Here is a 21,127-nt window from a genome sequence, read left to right as displayed (position 1 = left end):
GATTGTAGCCTACTGGTTGATTTATATTGAAACAAGTCCCTTGCACTTTGTACCAAGAATGTTATTTCAGTTTCTGTTGAATTGTATCTATTTGAAGTGCTAGTAGCCAAACTATTATGTGCTTTTTGTCTTTATTTACTGTGACAGGTTCCTTTTCTTAATATGTAGGCTCTATCACTTATTTCAAAGTAAGTGGCTCAATTCCTGCAAAACTGTGAAGAATTTTTTTCTTGTCCATGTTGACAAGTATCGCTTAAGTATACTTGCTGGGAAACTTCATCATCACTTATGAAAACACCTAACTCAAGACTTACCCTGGAATTTTAGAGTATAGGAATTGTAGAAATTATATTCTGAAAAGATATCAATAATCTCAATGATGAGATCTTTTCTGTAGGATTATTTATAGAAGCTAATGAAATTTTGTAATAGATGAGGTAAATTGATGTCTGTTCTTTCAAAAGAGCAGTTCTAGGAAACCTCTGAGAATTAGGTATATAAATGATATAAAGCATCATATTAGATCATTTCAATATTTGCACGAGTTTTCCTATGAGAACGTCTGTAGGAGGTTGCAGCCAAATGTGTATCAGAATCATTTTACTATTGAATGTGGTTCTCTCTAATTCCCATGAATGATTTTGATATAGCGTAAAGCTCTATAACAAGTAAACTCACCAGACAACTGCAACCCCTCTGAAAATCATCACTAAAATTAAATAGCTATTGTGTTCCATCATTGCAAATGTTGTGAGGAGACCCCAATTTCATCAGTTACATGTTAAATTCAAAGGTTTGTGTTACTGATGTCTTAATTATGTATTAAAATTAATGTTAATTGCATGTTGAAAGCATAGGCATTTATATTTCTCCAAAATTGTAGAGATGTAACAAGTTCTTTTTTTCTCAGATTATTTTTCCTCCAGGCATGTATGCATCACCATAGTCCTACCAAGCCACAGACTGACTTACTCAAACTGTTATTTTGTGTGTTTTCCTGTACAGGTTTTGCAATTCTTAAGGAAAATTTCAAGTGAAGCTTCTGGTTTCTGCCTGGGTATTTGTAGTTCTTTCTTGTTAGCATAGCTCAGATAAAAACATTGAGGCAATCACTGAATGGCATTCATATTAATTCTGTAGTCACAATTCTATGACAGTGAAGTTATTTGGTATATATATTGTGTCTCTTTGCTCTAAATGGAGAGGTTCTACCTTCACACTGATATATATCATAAAAATGTGTCTGGTCTGCTTTGAAACATAGGAGACTTGTAGGTTTAGCAGTTAGACTATACAATGTAATTTCTGCCCCAGTGTCCCTTCACCTGTCTCACTATATGAAACAAAGCCAAGAAACACCCCCAAGAAAACCAGACATACACACAAAACCCAAACCCACCAAACCACTTGAATATTAGTTATGGTTTATGTGGAAGGCTCTAGCATTTGGGTCAGGCTATAACTTACAATTTGTGTTAATTTTGCAGTAAAGGCAAGATGTTCATAAAATGGTACAAATCAGTGATCCTGTTTTTTCCTCAATTTTCTTAAATATACAAAAAGTCTTAACACATTTACTCATTTTTTTCATTTCTTCAGAGTTAATGAATATGTCCAGAGCTTAAAAAAGATTTTTTCTTAACAGCTTGACTCTATTGTTGTGTTGTCAGAAGATGTGTATTTAAATCAGTCAATAGGAAGAAGGTAGGAACTCTATATTAAGAGCTCAATAAAAGGAATAGAAAATCATAGCTCTTGTAAAAGAAAAGATTTTAATGTACTACGGTTCATTGTGTTTCAAAATAGGTGAATAATGAGAAAGCACTGAAGCAAATTACTTAGATTTTCTCCCCAAGAAAAGGTCTAAGAAGAGAAACTAACTAGCCCCATATTGTGTCTCTCTGATCATAACACTCTGAGGAAAAAAAAAATCATATAAGGACAGAAACCAAAGTGTATTGTTAATTTATGACGGGGCAAAAATTTAAGAGGTAATGTTCTTTAATTGTTTGCAGCCTCACATTGTTCAATCTGGAAGAAGGGTTCACAGATTGATGACAACATGTGCAGACTACATAAATTACTCAGGTTAATTGATACTAAAAGAGATTCTGAGGAACTTTTAAAAGGTTTAGAGAAAGTAGAAGAACAGATGGCATGATGGCAAGTGGAGTTCATTGTGTTGAAGTGTAAGGGGGATGCATTTTGGAAAGAATATTTTTGAAATAACAGTAACAACATTAGTAACAGTAGTTTTCATTAGTTGCAAAAAATACTTGCAAGCTCTCTCCTAATGTACTTGTAGCTATACTTGATCAGAAAAAAAAAAAAAAAGATGAAAATTCTCTCTATTGTACCTGTTGTAGAACAAATCGACCAAGATACTGGAGTGTAATGAAAGCAGAAAGAAAAAAATAAGAAGCATAATGTTTTTATGATGGTAAGAGTCAACCACCTTAAACAAAATCCTGGTTGTGCAATGGAAAAAAACAATAGTACTGAAATGGTAGTCCTAAAATGGACAAAAACATTATATGGAAACAATGCATATAAACATATAAAGGGAAAGCTGAGGGCAAGAAACTACCGAGAGAGCTGTCTACGAAGAGTAATATGCAAGAAGTTGTGGACAGTGATTGCTGAAGCAAAGAAGTACTTAATACAGTGGAAAGTCAGAAGATGCTAAAACAGGCAATGCTACCTTCGCACTTAATTGCCAGTCTGGAAAGCTTTTTGATGGCAGATATAATGTAGCTTGAAGTGCAGCTTGATAAAAGTCAGTCCAAAAGGTCACTAGTAACAAAAGGAGTAGTTCCAGTCTTCTCATCCTTGCACATCTCTTTTATGCCTCCATTCATTCCTCAGGGATTAGTTTTCTGTCTCTGAGTTGAATTGGCCAGTCACTCACTCTGAATTTACTGACATGGTGAAGGGTCAGATGAATGTCAGAGCAAGGGAAGCTATAGAAAAGAAAATGCTTACGGCCCTCTTACAGCAACAGGGCAGAGCTGTTGGATTGCTTCAAACCATCTCATTATCCCCCACTCAATTAAAAACGTTATACGCTGAAGTAGGTTAAAAGATGTGGTTACGTTAGTTTACACTGTGACTATAAAAGTTTTATATATTCTAATACATGCAGTTAGGAAGATATTTCTCATACACACAATATATTCTGTAACTGTGAACGATTTTTATTATTATTATTATCATTTTTTAAAATTTATTCCCTGTGGCCGCAAGACTGATTGTTCGCAAATCTGACACTTCTTAGTTTCCAAATCTTCATTGCTTTAATTGTACAAGTCAGATTTGGCCTAATTTTAAACTCAGTTTCATATAAAACCATCTGCCAAAATTACCATCTGTAACAATTCAGTCTGTAGTTTTGGGAAAAGGAAAACCCTTTGGAATATATTGTAACTGAACTCCAATTACTTACTGAAGTAATGACAACTGAGACATTTATACTGAAAGATTTTCTTTCAGCATGTGACTATGAATGGTTAGAACTTGTAAAATTTAATGCAGTGCTGAAATATTGCATAGATCTTAGCTACTGAAAGATGGTTGAGTTTTCACTGAGCATCCCTGAAAAATACATGAATGTACAGTATTTCATAATCAACAGGAGAAATACTTAAATCAACAGGAAATATTACAAAGTATTTCCTCCACTTTTTCATATTAAAGAGGAAATGAAAATACACTTGAGGTTTTTTTTTTTTTTTTTTTTTTGCAATGCTGCAGTCACTGGCTTCTCACATTACAGAAAAAAAAAATTGATCAATCCCATCCCCTCACTTTTTGCCATTTTCAATTTACATTATTCTGAGGTGATTTTATACAGTGCTTCAAATTCCTAAAGGGGCCATTTTGGAAATTTTCTTTCTGTGAAACAAACATGTCTCATGGAAATAATGTAAGAATGAACTTTTAAAATGAACAGTGGCTCAATACATTTTAATAAACCTTGAAAAAGGAATTGTTGATCATTTTCTGTGATAAGAAAATGTGCATTTGGAGAAATAATGACTTAGATATTTTTGACATATGGAAGTGTTTTCAATTTAGATTGAAAAAAAAAAAAAGAAAAAAAGTGCAATTGATCTTACTAATGTCCAAGTTAATGGCTTTAAGACAGGGCATAATGTATTTGTAATTCCAGCTTGCTGAGGTAAATGGCTTATTGCCTTCCCAGTACTTAAACTGTCTTACAAGCATACTTAAATGTTTTGAAGATTAGTTTCTAATTTGATGTGTCAGTTGTCTACAGTCACACAAGCTGTAACTTCAAGGCATTTGAGATTAATCTCATCCATTGGTGTAGTACTTGGGGTAAATATTCTTTTCATGAAAGATATGTACTTAATGTCCTTGTATTCTAATAGCAGTGTAGATGTAAGGTTGTGCTATTCTTTCACAGATCATTACCTTAAAGCTAAATCGTTCAATATGGTTTTGATTATGCATAGAAAAGCATCTGATTAAAGTTATGCAGGTAATAAAAAGCTGTGTAAGAGCTTAATGTATTTTTTCAAAATAGAATTATTTACTGGGTAGCTTTTATGAATAACTAAGAGAGATTTGAGTTGAAATCAAGATCTGAAGTAAAATAAGTTTTTTATTTATTATTATTATTATTTTTCTCCATCCAGAAGATGACTTTCTGGTTTTGTTTTTCTCAATTTTTATTTGGAAACAGCTGAGATAAATTTGCAAGAACCTCATAAACATTTCTTGGAACATTACTAATGAATACAGCTCAGTTTGTCGGATACAGTGATAGGAAGAAGCACAAAACCAAGATCTACTGGAAACTTGAAAATGGATAGTTTTAAATAGGTCCAGGGAGAGCATAAGCCTGGCAATGGCATTTCTGACAGGCTCATTGAATCTTCATTTGATGAATTTTGACAACTGTGGAATCATATGTTCCAAGTTTTTGAATGATAAAGTTTAAACTTAGATATTTCCCTGGGTGGTATCTTGACAGACCTTCTGTTTAGCTAACTGCCATATCAAGAAGCACTACGTAAATGAGAAAAGAACAATAGGATTTTTGTTGTGACAAATAAATTCAACATGTTCAAAGTCCTCAGGGTTTTTACTGCCTCTTCTGATAGTTTTAGAAACTCAGCAGCAAAGCCAAATGATGCTGCTTTCATTTTTCACATTTGTTGATTTTTAGTATACTGGCTTTTAAATGGGTTGCCTGTAGGGGCTTTGAATTTTTCCTTCTAAAAAATTATCTTCCAGAGACCTCCTGCAGTTTTTGTAAAATAATAATAATAAAAAATAAGTAATAATAATAATAAAATTGCTGTAGATTACTGTTTAAATGTCTGCAGTGGCTGATTATGGGACTACAGGCTTACTTCAGTTTCTAACAACAGGTGATTTGTTGCAAATGGGACATGGTGTGGAAAGAGTTATTTATTTGTCTTAAAACTCATATAATATCTAATATATGTTACTACGTTAAATTTTCCTCTTAGTATTCACATAGGGAACATGCCATGTCTTTTATTGGTGTAACGTGATGTCATGTACTCAAGATGATTGTAAAAGACTGTAGAATCCATAAGACCATTTTTCTAAATCATGAACAGTATAAGCACATCAAAAATGGGCATTATGGTAAATTTATTGATTAAAAATTAAAAAAAAATAAATAGTGAAGAGTAGAAACTAAAGTTTCATTATGGAAGAACATGACCCGAGCCCAGTTCCTACAGCTGAGATTTGTTAATGGTACTCCTTCATCCTGTGGTAGAATGTTGTGAGAAGAATACTTTTCAGCCTTGTTATGTTCTCCAAGGTAATCATGTGGGTTTAGGGAAGTATTAGTTAAAGTATATTTTGCATTTAGAATGACTTTTTTCTTTTTTTTGGTCAAAGTTGTAATTGCTGTTGGAACATTTTACCACAGGTTTGTCCAAATATGACTTTTTTTTTTTTTTAATAAAAAGATCTCTTCTAAATGCAAGTTCAACTTCCTCACCAACATTTTTCCATGACATAAATGTTAGCAACTAAATCTTTGGTGGATCAAAGTGAACACTCAATTCTGGTGCACAGAAATTTTCTTTTCCAGGCCTTTTTAAGGTGTTGCAAGTGCTATTGCCTGGAATATATCCAAAGAAGCTAGCTTTTGTGAGAGTAAATTAGCAGTATATTTTACGTCAGCTGCTATTTATCAATTGAAGAAACTGTTCTGACTAACAAGGAACAATCCCATTTAAAAGTTATGTGACATAAAGTGTTGATTTTAAGTTGTTAGCTCTTCATCATAAGTAATCACCTGACTGGATACTGCAATTGCAGCAACAATGCTCTGTGAGAGGTAGCATAATCCTCTATTTACATGTGCTGGAGAGAAGAGCCTGTGAAACTAAGGCACTATGCAGAATAAATCAATACATTTGTGACCTTTGAGAAGGTTAGAGGAAGTGAGTTTCTGGTTTGTTTTCTAAGAGTCTGGTTTATTTATTTATTAATTTATTTTAAATATTGTCTCTGTAATCTAGCTCTAAAAGCCACTAGAAGGTCCCGTGGCAGCATATACTTCCTTACGAGGGGAGAAGAGGGACAGCACTAAGCTCTGCATTCTGGTGATGGTGGCAGGACTTGGAGATGGAGATGTATCAAGGAAAATTCAGGTTGGAAGTAAGGAAAGGGCCCTTCAGTCACTGGAACAAGTTCTGCAGGGCACCAAGCTTGCTGGAGTTGAAGAAGAGTTTGAATTTTGAGTGGTCCTGTGTGCAGCCAGGAGCTGGAATTGATGACCCTTGTGGGTCCCTTCCATGATTTGATTACAAATGTCAGCTGGCTGTGATATCAAATGAATGAGGCATCACAGCATTCTGCTAGAGTAGTGCCTATCCCAGGAGTTACCTGAAGCACACTGTGATTTTGATAGCTGACAGCTGCCATGGGGCTATTACACTCCAGGAGTTTTTTTGTTTGTTTGTTTGTTTGATTACCTGTTGAGGAGGACTGTCTAGATCTATCTCTGTATCTTGGAATACAGATCACTTATAGTTATGATTTGCCTGGGCTAACGGGGTGGACTGCAAACTGGACATATCTGCCTGAAGTTGGTCACAAGATCTTCTCTAAGTCAGGACTGAGGAAAGCTGCTGGAGCTCAGTCGAATGATAAGAACCATATAATTTATGCAAACAGTGTTTCTCACCTTATCCTGAGTGCTCTTGTAGGCCACCAGTGTAGACAGCTGTAAAAAAGTCAGGAAGCTAACAGTCTCATGATGCATAGTACCATACTGATGTGACAAAATATCATTCTTCAGAGCTGTCAAAGCTTATTCTAGTGTTAGCATATCCAGGAGACCCAAACAGTGTTCTTTAATCACATTTAGGCTTGTAATTGTAAGGAAGTAGTACAATTAAGATAGGTGGATCAAACACACATTCTTAACTGTATTAGCATCTAGTTTTCTGTCTGTGTTGAACAATTATTATTTCGAGAACTATTAAGTTTGTGTAAGAATATTTTTTGTTCCTAATTTTCACTTTTCGCAAGTTCCCATCCTTCAAATTTGTAGTTCACTTCAATTTCTAGCAGTTTGTGTGCACAAAATACATGTGATCTGTTTTACCTGATACAACAAATCAGCTGCTAGGGAGGATAGAGACATTTTAATCATCTACATGAATATCATGTTATGCCAAGTTTCAAAATCGTTAATATTTTCTGTGTTCTTGAACTACTACTCTTGTAGTAGTTACCCCAATCCAAATTCATTCCACTTTGTAGCAGAGGGTAAGAATTAAAGATCCTGTGGAAAATGTCTGCAACAACTCTTCTTTCACTTACTTTACCGGAGCTTGAAAGTCTAAGGTTAAAAGAGATTGTCTTGTGTGTATTTTCATTATAATTCCATAGAATATTCAAGACAGTGGATTTTTTTTTAAATAGATTTTAAAAGCAACCTTTAATTAGGTATTTTAATTCTTTGAGAAAATCACATCATTCACCCCTGTGTGTATCTTGTCCTCCATGTCAAGAAAATCTTGTATTTTACTTTGCTTACCTTGTAGATTACTTAATAATGCCTGTGGATTTATGCTGGAAAACTCGTTATTTTTCCAAGGAATAAAAAAAAGCAAAAAACCCAATTTCCTATTTTAAGTTTGTGGGAGGTTTTGTTGAGTCTTCTGTTATTTCTGTTTGGATTTTGCAAGTATTTTGGATCCCAGTGTCTTCCCTCTTTAACATAACAAATAAATATTTGTTCTTATTACCCTTCAGTGGGCCAGAAAACTTTCATATTTCAATACTGATCAGTGATGAATGTAATGGAAATTCACAGGGAAGAAAGAAAATTCTCTTGCTGGTAGTTGAGGCCTAATATGGCCTTATGTGCTGTATGTACCACCCGTGGACTCCTATTAATCTCTGATTTTGACTTAAAAGGAAGATTTCTTACAAAATACTTTTTTTTTTTTTTTTAAATCCTTTCTTCCCTTTTAAGCTTTCTTGTCTATAGAACTCCTGGTTCTTGGCAGAACTAGAATGCCATCTGATGGATGGAAATCAGTAAATATTTATATGGACACTGTTAACATAAGCTTCAGAGGCAACATGCATTTATCATTACCTGTCTCTTGGTAAATTCACTTCCTAGTGTTTGAGAACTAAACAAAATGGCTGTCATCCAGGACAGATTTAGGATGCAAGGGAACTGCCAGAATCCCTGATTGTCAAGTGAGATTAAAGAGTGGACAAAATTTGTTATGGAACAGATAATACTTTTTAAGAACTAAAGCCAACGTTTTTGGAACTGAAATATTTTACAGTGGTATCCTTACAGGGATAGGAAATGAATAGATTACACATTAAAAGCACTATCTAATAGTCTAACAAATGTAATTACAAAATACTTGGATTAAATTGATTTTCAGTGGAAACTCTGTAACAATGTACACTTCTTCTTACTCATAATGTCCATCTCAGTTCCAGTTGAATCACACAAACCAAAGCACAGCAGGACAGTACCTTACTAAGTGCAATAGTAGCATATTGACTGGAGTTGCCTGCTGCTTCTACATCTGTCAAGGAGAGCTGGAAGGGATAGGGGGCGATAGCAATAGACCTGAGGTTGCAGGAAACGAAGTTGACATCATTCATCATTTTCTCAGCAGAGTAAGACCATGTAGCTTAAATATGTCTATCTCATGAAAAAAATGTGCAAAACTGTGCAGAACTTGGGAAAAGTTTATCTTCCTGGATGAAGATACTAGATAGTGAACAAAAAGTAGTTCTACACTAGCATTTAGAAGTTTTAGAACTATTTTTGTCCCTTGACCTGAATTGTGATTTCTGATTCATTAACAGTGTAACTTAGAAAGGAACATGGTTTGTAAGCATCTGGGTACAGCAAATGGCTTTTTGTTTTTGCATGTGACTAGTAGAGTCCAGCAAGTGCTACCTCGACATTCTGCCACCACATGGACCACAGATTCTGGTCTTGTCGGTTGTCATTAAGCATTCCAGAAGTCACTCCCTGGAAAGCAAACAATCATGCAAAGGTTAGGGGAAGGAGTTTAATGGTTGCAAAATCTGTGGAAATTCAAATATAGGATATTAGACAGATGAAATAACTGTGAAAGCATGTTGCCTGTTCAGTTCATCTGAATGTAGGGGGCATCAGTATTTGCATACATTTGTAACACTGACTCATTACTTACCTTCCTCTTTACACTGTGAAATACATTTATATTGCGTATTTTAGACATTAGTCAAAATTTTGTGGAAAAGTATTCTGTGTCTTGTAACTGAATACATGTTCAAATATTTCATGTCTAAAATACTCTACAGCTTACTCTGCAAAAGTAACTGTCCTTCTCTAGCTGGTGTTTAAATCAGAATAAAAGTAAGTTGCATTGATGCTCCCGGATGAATTTTGTTTACTTTTGTCATCATTCTCCCTACTACATCATTGTTGAAAAAATGAAGATTTATATCAGTCACTAGAAAAGTATGTATCTGCTTTTTGTAATAATAACAAAGCATTTAGTGTGTGATCCAGAGAACTGTAGTTGTCTCACCCCAGCAGGGTGACTCACTTGGCTGGAGAAAGGCTCCATTTTGTTCAATGGACTGCCAAAAGGTTGTTCAAGAAAACTCACATATTGACTGCGGAACTTCCCAGAAGTCAGAGTACCCAGATGGAGGAGCATGTGCAAGACGAGGATACACATAAACGTTCTGATGCCTGCGTGCTGAACGTCTTTTTTTTTTTTTTTTTTTTCCCCCTCAAAGTAATGGCTTGCCAGTTTAAATGCAGAAATCTTCTGAAAAGTAAATGTCAGAAATACCGGTGTACCCACATATTGTTCCATTTAATGATAAAGATGTCATAAGTGGGAAAGTACCTCTTGTGGTAATTAGGAGGTAGGTACGATAGGAACAGATCACAGCTGCTGTGAGTTGGAATTACCCTGTCTGGTGGAAATTTAACCTAGATCTGTCACTCATTAGTTAACACTCTAATCTGTAGGCTATAATATTCAGTCTTCTGAAGGACAGTGATGGTTGTATGGTGGACTTAGTGCATGGACTTCATGCAGTGGTTCTTCTAATTGCACTGAAGCTGACTCCTGGGTATCTCAAAGCGCTTAGGAAGCTTTCCAGTTCAAAAGGTTCTTGCCAAAATAATTAACTCCTTTCAGAACTAGGTGGTCCTGGGTGGATGACATTTTTTTCACCCCTTATGAATTGTTTTGAACATAGCATTTAAACAACTTTTAGGCACACCCATTTAAAGTGATAAAGTTAGTGCTATCATTTGCATGGGTGCAGATATGATTGAATACCGTGGAAATGGGAAGTGGGATTATATTCTACACAAATGCTCTTCATTTGCTTCCCTGTGTTTCTATGCTGACATAAATTTCTTAATTGTTTAAAGACAGTTTCTTCCTGTCTTTATTTCTGTCAGTGTTAGACACTTAGAAATAACAAAGTAGATCACTAGACATGTGAAGTAATTATTTTATTCTTACGATTCTGGACACTCTATTTTCATTTTCTCTTTGGATCTTATTACAAAAACTTGTTAAGATCTAAGTATGAACATCAAGTTACTTATAAAATTCACGACTTACCAACCAATATTTTCTGTAGCAGAGGTTTGCAAGCAGCAAAACAGCATGCAGACACTGTGTGGGGAGAGAAAATGAGAGATGTTCCCACCCTAGAAATAAAAAGTAATTTTGGAAGGCTTGGCTTAGAGTGAATTCTGTTCCACACCTTCAGCTAACTTTGCTGCAGCTGTGTCTTATTTGTGGTTAATTGGATGGTTTGCTCAAGAAACTAAGTGAAACGTTCCATGGCTAACTTCATCTTAATGAAAAAAAAAAAAAAAGTATAATGAACTGTTCATCTGTGCAGTTATTCTCTCTCCTTGTGCTCAATTATTTTTGCTTTTGATTATTTCTATTCATTTTTGATGATTTCTTATCAGTTATAATTATTTTCAGTATGAACTAGGTATTTGGAAATATCCAGTCTTTCCAATGTTTTGCTTATTTAGTAATACAGCTTTTCTCGTGCTGCTTTTCTACTTCAGGAGTTTGCTGACCATTAACTAGAGTGAGTATCTTTGATAGCATATTGTGAAAAGCTACAAGAGCACTAATTCTTCAGCCTTTGTCAATGCTCAAAGTGTATGAATTACAGTATCACTGAATGACCAAAATGAAAATGTCGTTGATTTATGACTAAAAGCTTCAACACTCTAGATTGTGAGCTAGGTCTCTAAAATGCTTTAAATTGAATTATGGATTGTGGTATATATGCAATAATAAAAATAATTTGCAGAATGGTCAAAAGTGTGTAAGATACGTGTTTCATTTGAATTATCCTTGCTGGTCTAGTCATTATTTTTCCTCTTTTCTAAAAGCAGCTTACATATTTAGCCTATTTAAGAGATTTCAGAACATGAAAACAAATGGAAAAACTCTCATTTTTGAGCCTAGAATAGAGCAAGACCCTTTAGTATACAGATCACACAGTTATAGAATGGTCTGGGTTGAAAAGGACGACAATGATCATCTAGTTTCACCCCCCCTGCTATGTGCAGGGTCACCAACTACTAGACCAGGCTGCCCAGAGCCAAAACCTCCTTGGGCAACCTGTAACATTGTGTCACCACCGTCTGTGTGAAAGATGCCTCCTGTCTATTATATATCTTCATTTTAATGTTAGTAGATGATGTGTGATTAAATACTGTGGCTGGCTTTGAAAGTCCCATTTTAGCTTGGAAGTAATTTTATATGGAAATGTTATGACTACTGTGTGGGTAACTCTCATTTATGCTTAGTAAAGTGTAAAACTGGAATCTCTGTTTATGAAGCTGTTGTTTAAGCTCTATTTTATTCTGTCCTTGATTTAATTCAGTCTATTCAAGTTTTGCTCCAACAGCAGATTTGGTCATCAGTAAATAACACAAAAATAGCCTAGCTCTTTGATCTGTACAATCTAGCTCTTTGATCTATACAACCCTTACACACAGTGTGCCTACAGGCATGTATAATGTAAATATTTTCTAAGTGCAAATAATGAAAAGATTTTGGATAATAGGTGTGTTGAAACTAGGAGTATTTTTCAGATTTTCTGTTCCTGTTGTATGACATAGGACAAATAAATAAGAAAAGCCTCAAATCATCTCTAAATTTGCAAAGCATTTGTTTTTAAGAACAATTATAAAAATAACTATGCTTTTAATTCATGTTATTTGCATAAGTCAACATGTGTTGTAATCTTACTGTTTTGCATAATTATAAAATTTGTAGTGATTTTAAATTTCATGTATAGGCTATTCTTTTTGATCAAAAAGTATGAAAACTGACCAGATGCATCAGAGCTCTGATTTTATTTAGAATATGCTCTGCTTGTTTTCATGTTACTCAGTTTTGATCTGGCAAAGAATAAAAGATAAAATAATAACAATAAAAATTCCAATTAATGAGTTTTATTACTTTTCTGATACTTAGATTGTTATGTCAAATTCTGTCTTATGACACTGACGCAAGTCAGAGAACAAATTCCGTCTTCCTTTACTACTTAGTTTTGAGGAAGAAAAGAAATCAGTTATTTCCGGCATGAACTTCATCTCCAAAGACCACATAAGAGAAACTTCCCTGATGCTCAGTGAGTGTAATTGTTAGTGATTGTTTAACTCTGAAGATAAAAAAAAAAGTGTATACATCCAGTCCATTTTTGGAGCTAGCTGTCATAAACTTCTTGTCTTTCTTATAACAATTTTGTTTCAAAAATTGCAGTGGGAAAGTAGTTTCTTAACTGAGGTCACCTTCAGTTTTTTCTCTGATTCTGTGGTTTCTGTGAAGAGATGATGTTCCCTTGACCACTTAAAGCTATTCTCACTAAGATTCATGCTCTTACACAGTAATTTTGCAAGGAGATCTCCAAGGTCATTTCAGAGACTCCCTATTGCTGCTAGATGCAAAACACAGAGCAGAGTTATAAACACAGTGAGCTTGGCCAAATTACTCAAGAGGAGGAAAATCAGCAGAACCAGGCCATCATGCTCCAGGTCTCATTACCATTTCATAAGAAAGCCAGGAATAGACACAGAGTCTGTAACTGCTTCATAGCATCTCCTGAGAGCTTGGATGGTTTATACGTGTAGAAGTGCAAAGCTTTGGATCGTGCATTATGTAGTGGTTTTGCAAGAGTATTAAGTATCTAACTTCACATGACTTCTAATACATTCTCGTAGTGTTATTTGTACAAATATAACCAGCATCTCTGCTGTTTCTCTACATGGGTAGTAGCAGTCTCACAGCTTTAGAGCTGACTGAATCAGATGTTGGCATACCTGAAGGTTAGTGCAGGAGAACATGGATGGAAGCTGACTCCCTGATATGGCTGGTGCAGCCATCTCATCAGTACAAGTGTGGGAGAGGAGAAGGCGGGAGAACCAACCGTCTTTTCCTGCAGCAGCCCACAGTGAAGCTTTGCCTAAATGAGTCAGGAAGCCATAGTCTAATAAAACAAATGACAGGTTTTACTTGAGACATCAAGTATATGTAAGATTTAAGAGATAGAAGAGAGATTTCCTTATCATTTAACAGCTCTGCATAAGTTGCCCTTAAAGTTCCCTTATGTTCACATTGCTTTGAAGTGACCATAATCTTCAACCTTCCTCAGCCCAGCCCCTCCAGGTTACTCTAATGATACTTGATCTTTTAAGTCTGTAATTTTCTCTCTCTTCAACCATGCTGTTTAATTTGCTTTGGTTTTAAACTGAGGAGTAAGGTACCATGTGGAGGCCAGGCTGATTGCAGTGGATCTTCTATCTGATCCAGAGAGAAGATGGGCCTGAGGTGTGTCATGGTTCATGCAGAAGCAAATACAGGTCCTAGTCTTTCCCTTGTGGAGGCCTGAGAGCCTGAACATGCAAGTTCCCTACTTGCAGTAAGTGTACACCATCATCACTTCTTGTGGAGAGTTTCAGTCAGATGGCACAAGTAGCTTCATAGCCTGAGGCTACTTTTGATTATCCATAACTTAAACGCTTTAACATTCTGAAAATAAAGATCTACAACTTAAACTTGGCACAGGGCTCTGTGGAAAACCAGCAAAGCAAAAGGAACAGCAGAAGGCAAGGAAGTTCAGGAGATGTAGTCAAGGAGATACCCAGGTGCATCACGGCTAGTTCTAGTTATCTTGTGTTCTGGCTGAATCTCACAAGCCTGTAAGCATTGCATTGCCCTTCCTAATAGGATTTAGGGAGGGAAGGTAGTGCCAAAGCTAAGTTGCTGTTCCCGATAGGCCAGGGTATGTCACCTTTCATTTTGCTGCTTGAGATCTCGTTGTTTGGGCAGAATTCAGCTGTGGTTTTGCTTACAATTTAAGTATGCATATGTAACGGCTGTGATTATAAACTTTGACCTTTTATCTTGCTGTGATCTGTTATCATTTTTTTCCTTATCATCCATTATCACATTAGAGACACTGGTTTATAACATACCTAATCAGATAAAAATCAAGCATATAGTTAGATTTATTTTGATGATGAAGAATATAACGAAGTTTAACTATTCTTTGAAATCTGTTAACTCTGTAGAAGTTTACCTAGGTAAGTCCAGAAGGATTCCCTGCAAACAATCTGGTGGCTCAATATCAGGTTTTCCATTATTACTCTAAAGGCACTTCTTCCAGAATTGATCGATTAAGTGCATTTGCATGGACCCTTGCATACTATAGTACTATGAGTATGTGCTTATGAAAGCTTTTAAGTGTTGTTGCATCTAGACTTCATATATGGAAAGAATTACTACACTCATTTTATTTAATGTTTGAAGATTGTTCATTCTTTTTCTTTGTTTCTTTTTATTGAATACAGACTTGGATTATCACTTGCTTTTGTCTTCAACTACTCCTACTTAATCCTCTTGTCAAAGCCCAGAGTTCCTGCGGGAATCCAGTGACAGATGATGTAAATGATATTGCAAAATTGGTAAGTAGCAGTTATTTTAAGTTATTCTTCATGTTATACAATAATCATGTGATAATGGTGCTTAGATTTTTAAGAAAAGTTAACAAATCTTGATTAGATTCAGGGGAATGCTTAAAATATATATATATCCATTAACATCCGTCACTATATCAAAACAAAAAACCTTCACAGCAGAGAATTGAGAATAGTTTCAGAGTTCACTGAATAGATGATTTCTTTGACCAAGTAGATAGGCATATGTGTTTTTTGGTCTCCAAACTTACATAAAAACTGTCAAAAGTCTTGATTTCTTCAAACATCCCTGGGAACAGATGATTTCCTATGCAGATGAAAGATTACTGTCTTTATGTTGCTGATATGTGAGGAGCAGAATGGTGGCAAATTATACTGAAATAAACCAGGAGTCTTTCCCTTAGTTTTATGAGAAACCTATGTCATATATGAAAAATATTATGATATTAGATATCTTTGTAGCAATCTGGCCATAATGATTGAACAACTCCTGCAACTTTAGTGGTGAATGGGCTACACAGAATATTCTGTATTTCTGTCTCCAATTTTTCTTACCTAGAATCTAAAGGACTGTCAGCCTCTTGTGAGAATCAAACTAATTTTAGTACATTTTGAATGTAACTTAGTTGAACATTCACCAGAAAATTGAGCATTCACCAGAAAAACTGCATCTTCTTGTGTGAAGTCAGTTGTGTTTATCTCCACTGAAGGCATGGATTATGCTGACTTAAAGTACTGCAGGATCTATCACAAAAGTTTGTAAGAAATAATATGCAATGAACACTTAAAAAGCATAGCTGCATTTACATATTGTCTTCAGCTGAAAATTATGGCTTTGTTGTGGAGAAACAGTTGCAAGACCGGAATTTATGCTATCAGACACTAAGCTTAGTGTCCCTTTCATTTGTTTCCAGTGCAGTGTTCCTAAGTTGTTTTCTTTGGGTGTCATTATATGCCTTGGCACATAGTGCAAATCTCTAGGAGTCTTTCACAGCCCTTGTCAAATGTTTAGTGTTTCACATTAGTTCCTTTAGGCATAAGTCTGAAGTATTGGCATGTTTATTCAAAATAATATTTCATCTCTTGAAAGAGCATTGAGCTGTGATTCAAAACTTTTGAAAGCACTACAGAACAACAAAACCCCTCTGAGTGCTGATGAAATTGTCTGGGACATGATTGGCAATAACTTTGTGTCAATTATGTATCTCCAGAACACATGCTTTAACTTTCCCTGTAGAGCAATTTAAACTTGAAGAATGTAAAAATACAGACAAAAAATTTGCATGCAGCTTGAGCAATCACACTTGCCTTTTGAGATAAAATATATCATAAACCTAATACCACAAAAATCAAGTTATTTTTTGTTTTGACTGTGGTTTCCTGTATAATATTTCTCCAGTCTCATCCAGCAGCTGCGGTTCTTGCACATATCCATAGTGCAACACTCTGTTTCCATATCCAACCCTACTACATGTCCCCTCACCTCTTTTCACATGCATCCTTATCTAGTTGTCCCATGACCCCTGGGCATGATGCAGACCTTAGCAATGTACTGTGCTGCTGCCAGGTTTATATCATATCCCCTTTTACTTGGGCTAGGAAGGAGTTCACCTAGTTTTGGTGTGTGTGCACTCCATGTCCTGGAAGAAAACTCCCGATGGCTGCCCAGCTCACACTGTTCCTTTGCTGCTGCCAAGACTGAGCAGAGTGTAAAAGGACTGAGCTCCTCTGCCTCTCCACGGTGAGGATGCTGAATTGTCCTTCTCCTAACTTACTTGCTTAACTTCCAGATCTTCCCCACTGAATGCAAAATTTGGGTGAAACTTAAATAAGATGTTCAAAGGTGTTTTGGGTGGAAGAAGTAGCAGACAGATGTAGAGAACGCCAAGACTAAAAAGCAGATGCCTGGGTTTTCTTCATTTTGAACTGTGTGTTTGAGAAAGTCTTTCTTGAGGAACCTCTGTTTCTGTTTTGTCTGCGTATGTTAATGTTAGCACAGATTTCTCATTTAGAAATCATTTCTATAAAGCTTGAGCTGAAAGAATAATTTCAAAATAACTGTAGTATCTTAAATTAATTAGAAGAATTCTTGATTTTAATTAAATAATTAATTTGCAAGTTGGTCATTCTCTTGGAAATGCTACACCATGACAAGGCGACACTGAGAGGAAATAAAAAGAAAGGAATATATACAGGTTAAAAGAGTACCTAAACTATTTTTAAAACATAATACTATTACATGGCAGCTTCATAATAGAAAGCAGAAACTGGCAGAGAATGCTGGCTAGCCACTTTATTTGTCTAAAAAGCACACTGTTATTCCTAATGCTGTTAAAACTATATTTGGTACAAATTTGCTTTGAAATTTCTGATATCAAATAACTTCTGTATCATGCAAGTTTCATCACTGAAAGCAACAATTTCCACCTGACTTCCTAACTGGTATTTTTCTCCCACCTCACCACCTTCCACTTCCATTAGTCTCTGGAAAATATCTACATAAACCACCATGTGTATGCTGTGGAGAAGTTCCTGAATTACTTTTAAAAAATACTAGCTGAGGTACTGGCTTGGATTTCTCAACAGAGATGCTTACATTTGGTACAAGTCAGAGCCTACAGTTTCTTTAATACCTGGACAAGACCACTCACAGATGACAGTGACGTTTCTGCATTTTTTTTATTTTTTAATTTTTTTTTTTACTATATAAGACTATTTGGATTAATTAAAAGAAAAAAATGCTGTCAGAATGGATGGATAGCAATATTTTTTTGAAATGTGATTCCAAGGACTATTTGTTTTACATTTATGTCTTTTTTATGCTATTTGGAATATCTCCTTAGCATATGCATTATGGAATCCATGGTTCCAAATTTATGACTGCTGAAGAATTGGGGTCAAGCAGAGCTTATGCCTCTTGCAAATTACTATAAATATTTTGAGCCAATTCTGTATTTTGAAAAAAAAAAAATACATTAATTGAATGGGGAAACATTATTCTGAAGATTTAGATATTCAAAATTAGGAATAACCTCCATAGTTGTCTGGGTTCTTTATTGGTCTTTCTGGGTCTTATTTCTTCACTGATCCAAAAAGTCTGTGTCAGTGTCTTACATAATTTTTTCCCCCTTCCACACTGAGAACAAACTGTAGGATTTCCAAGAGTGAGCTGGGGATTTCACAGGAGATAATGGTATATGTACAGTTATTACCCTTAGTTATTGTGATATTGTTATACAAAGGCTTGTAGTAGATCTTTATCACACTTCCTGTGAGCAATATGGCAGGCATTTCTAAAGGCTTTACTCTTGGCTGCACAAACTTATTCCTGTTTGCAGTCATTTGTCTAGTCCAGTATTTGTGTAACTTACTTTTCAGAAGCAATACACAAGTCTCATCTTTTACTTTAGGATATTGGCCTTTCTTCCTTCCGTCTCAACACAAATACTCAAAAATCAACTTAGATTCAATATAGCCTGAATACTCCACTCAACAGGTTTAGGAGCTCTTCCTATCCCCAAAATGTTATCCTTTCCTGGGCCATTTCTCCTCAGTATTTAGGAATATCTCAGTCTCTCTCCGGGAATTCAGGTCTATAATAAAGGTGTCTGTTTTGGCTATTGCCATTTCACAAACACTTATTAAGTCCACTTTTAATACCTTCATTGTTTTTCCTGTCCTAGCAGGAACAAATGTTTTTGTAGCTCTCTATCCATACAAATACACCTTTCCCCAAGATCATCTGTGAATTAAAATCCAATCTACTGAAAAGCCTTTTTGGACTTCAGCCTCTTAATTTTTTTCCGTCTGTTCATTTTGCTGCTCTGACCATATATCTTCTACTTACTTCCTTCAAGCTGTTTTTTTTTTTGTTTGATTACAATAGCAAGCTTCTTAATTTTGTCTTAAAAAAGCTCTATTACATCAGCTTTTGAAGTCCTAATACATTCTGGCTTTGCCCTCTTGTTGTAGCATCTCCTCAACATTTGCTTGTTTTCTGTTAAGCTGTTTGAAGCTACAGGAAGGGTAACTCTTGATGAGCTTTTGGCAGATTCTCATCCTCTTCATATCTCATACTAAAACTATTTGCAGCATAAATCCATGTCCTTTTTTCATCTTCCTTCTCTGTTCTGGGTTACTTCTGCATTTTCCCTACTTAGCAAAATGGTGCCACAGTTCCCTACCAAAATGCATTGCCTGCAGCTTGATCCAACCTATTTATTTGGTTCTCAGATTTTTTGCTATAAGTACTGTAAAATTTGTGGGGCTGGCCTTGACTCCATGAAAGAGCATATGGAGTCCAACAGAAGGTGGCTTGATCCTGAAGGGATATTAACCTAATATAAATGTGTAGTAGTGATTTAGGTAACAAAAGAGCTGGTTCTGCAAAACTAGACACATAGCTCTGTAGACTGATAGAAAACCGCTGAGCACAGCTGTAGCTGTGTTCAGTTAAACTATTGTATTTTAGGAACATGAGAGGAATATGCTTCAGTCAACACTTGCTGTGAATATAAGTCAGGCATGTCTGCTGAACTTAACACTAGTGAGGAATAGTCCAGTGCCTGAAAATGTGGGTCATTAGCCTAATCAACTTTATATTGAATAGTAATCTGTGGACAGATGTACGTAACTTGTTTTCAGAGGTGTTAAACTAAATTTTCACTAGCACCATCCTGGACTCGTAGCAAAAACTAGAATAAAAAAGGAGCTTCAATAAAATAAAGGCTTCTGAGCTGTAACTAGCTTAAGATCAAACAGACAAAAATTATTTGTAGTATTTTCTGTAAGATTATATCTATTAACATCTTTGTAATGTAATTTTGTAGAATCAAAAAGTTGTCCCTAGTAAAAACTGTTTTAAGAAGCAAAGAATAATTCAGCACTCTTTTAATTTGTGTATTTATTAAATAGGGAGAACTTAGAGTTCTAAAGAACAGTTTCATACCTACAGACAATGAAGGTATTTAGAGAGTATTCCCTCTTTAACACTAATCACTTGAACTCCTGCCTCTTTTTTTTAGTGAAGGTGTCTGAAGGAAAACACGATACTTGATGAACAAATGTTCTGTATTATGAAATGATAACTACAGCATCTGTCAGTAAAACTCGTCCCCATTGTTCTTTTCAGCATAGTAAGTCAACAGAAAGCTATGGCACTGTGTTGCTGTAATTGTGCTTTTGCACAAGAATTAAGAAGCTGCTCAGTGTATAATATATGCTCATTAAATATGAACATCAGCCTAAATATAAGTAGAATTTTAATTGAGCTATGCAGTATGTATACAGTGTACCTATGAATTTTGGGTTCATTCATTAACGAAGTTTGTTATCCATTAAATAAATCACACAAATCAATCACATAAACAAAGTATAAGTGATCTAAAACATGTTTTTGTCTTGAATTTTGAAGCCAAAACAGTAGTCAAGATGTATCAACCAGACTTGTTTGAGAAGTCATTTCAAACAACTTGATTTCACATTACATCTTTTCTGCAAATTTGGACTTTATCATAAACTTATTTTTAAATGAATAAAACTCTACTGAGTGAAAGGGTTACAAGAAAAAGATCCAGTGTTGTTATTCTGCAGCTAATCTGCCAC

At 35.3% G+C, this 21,127-nt stretch overlaps 1 protein-coding gene across 3 annotated transcripts in view; it reads left to right on the top strand.

Moving 5' to 3' along the window:
• KITLG (KIT ligand) overlaps positions 1-21,127 on the top strand; it is a 55,458-nt gene that overhangs the window by 9,641 nt on the left and 24,690 nt on the right. For all 3 annotated transcript variants that reach the window (NM_205130.2, XM_046913198.1, NM_001105315.1), the window contains 1 exon segment: positions 15,398-15,511. In NM_205130.2, the coding sequence (NP_990461.1) occupies positions 15,398-15,511 (114 nt within the window).

The sequence above is a fragment of the Gallus gallus genome, chromosome 1 (genome assembly GCF_016699485.2).
Source record: "Gallus gallus isolate bGalGal1 chromosome 1, bGalGal1.mat.broiler.GRCg7b, whole genome shotgun sequence".
Taxonomy (NCBI): Eukaryota; Metazoa; Chordata; class Aves; order Galliformes; family Phasianidae; genus Gallus; species Gallus gallus.
This window is presented reverse-complemented; position numbering and strand designations above follow the sequence as displayed.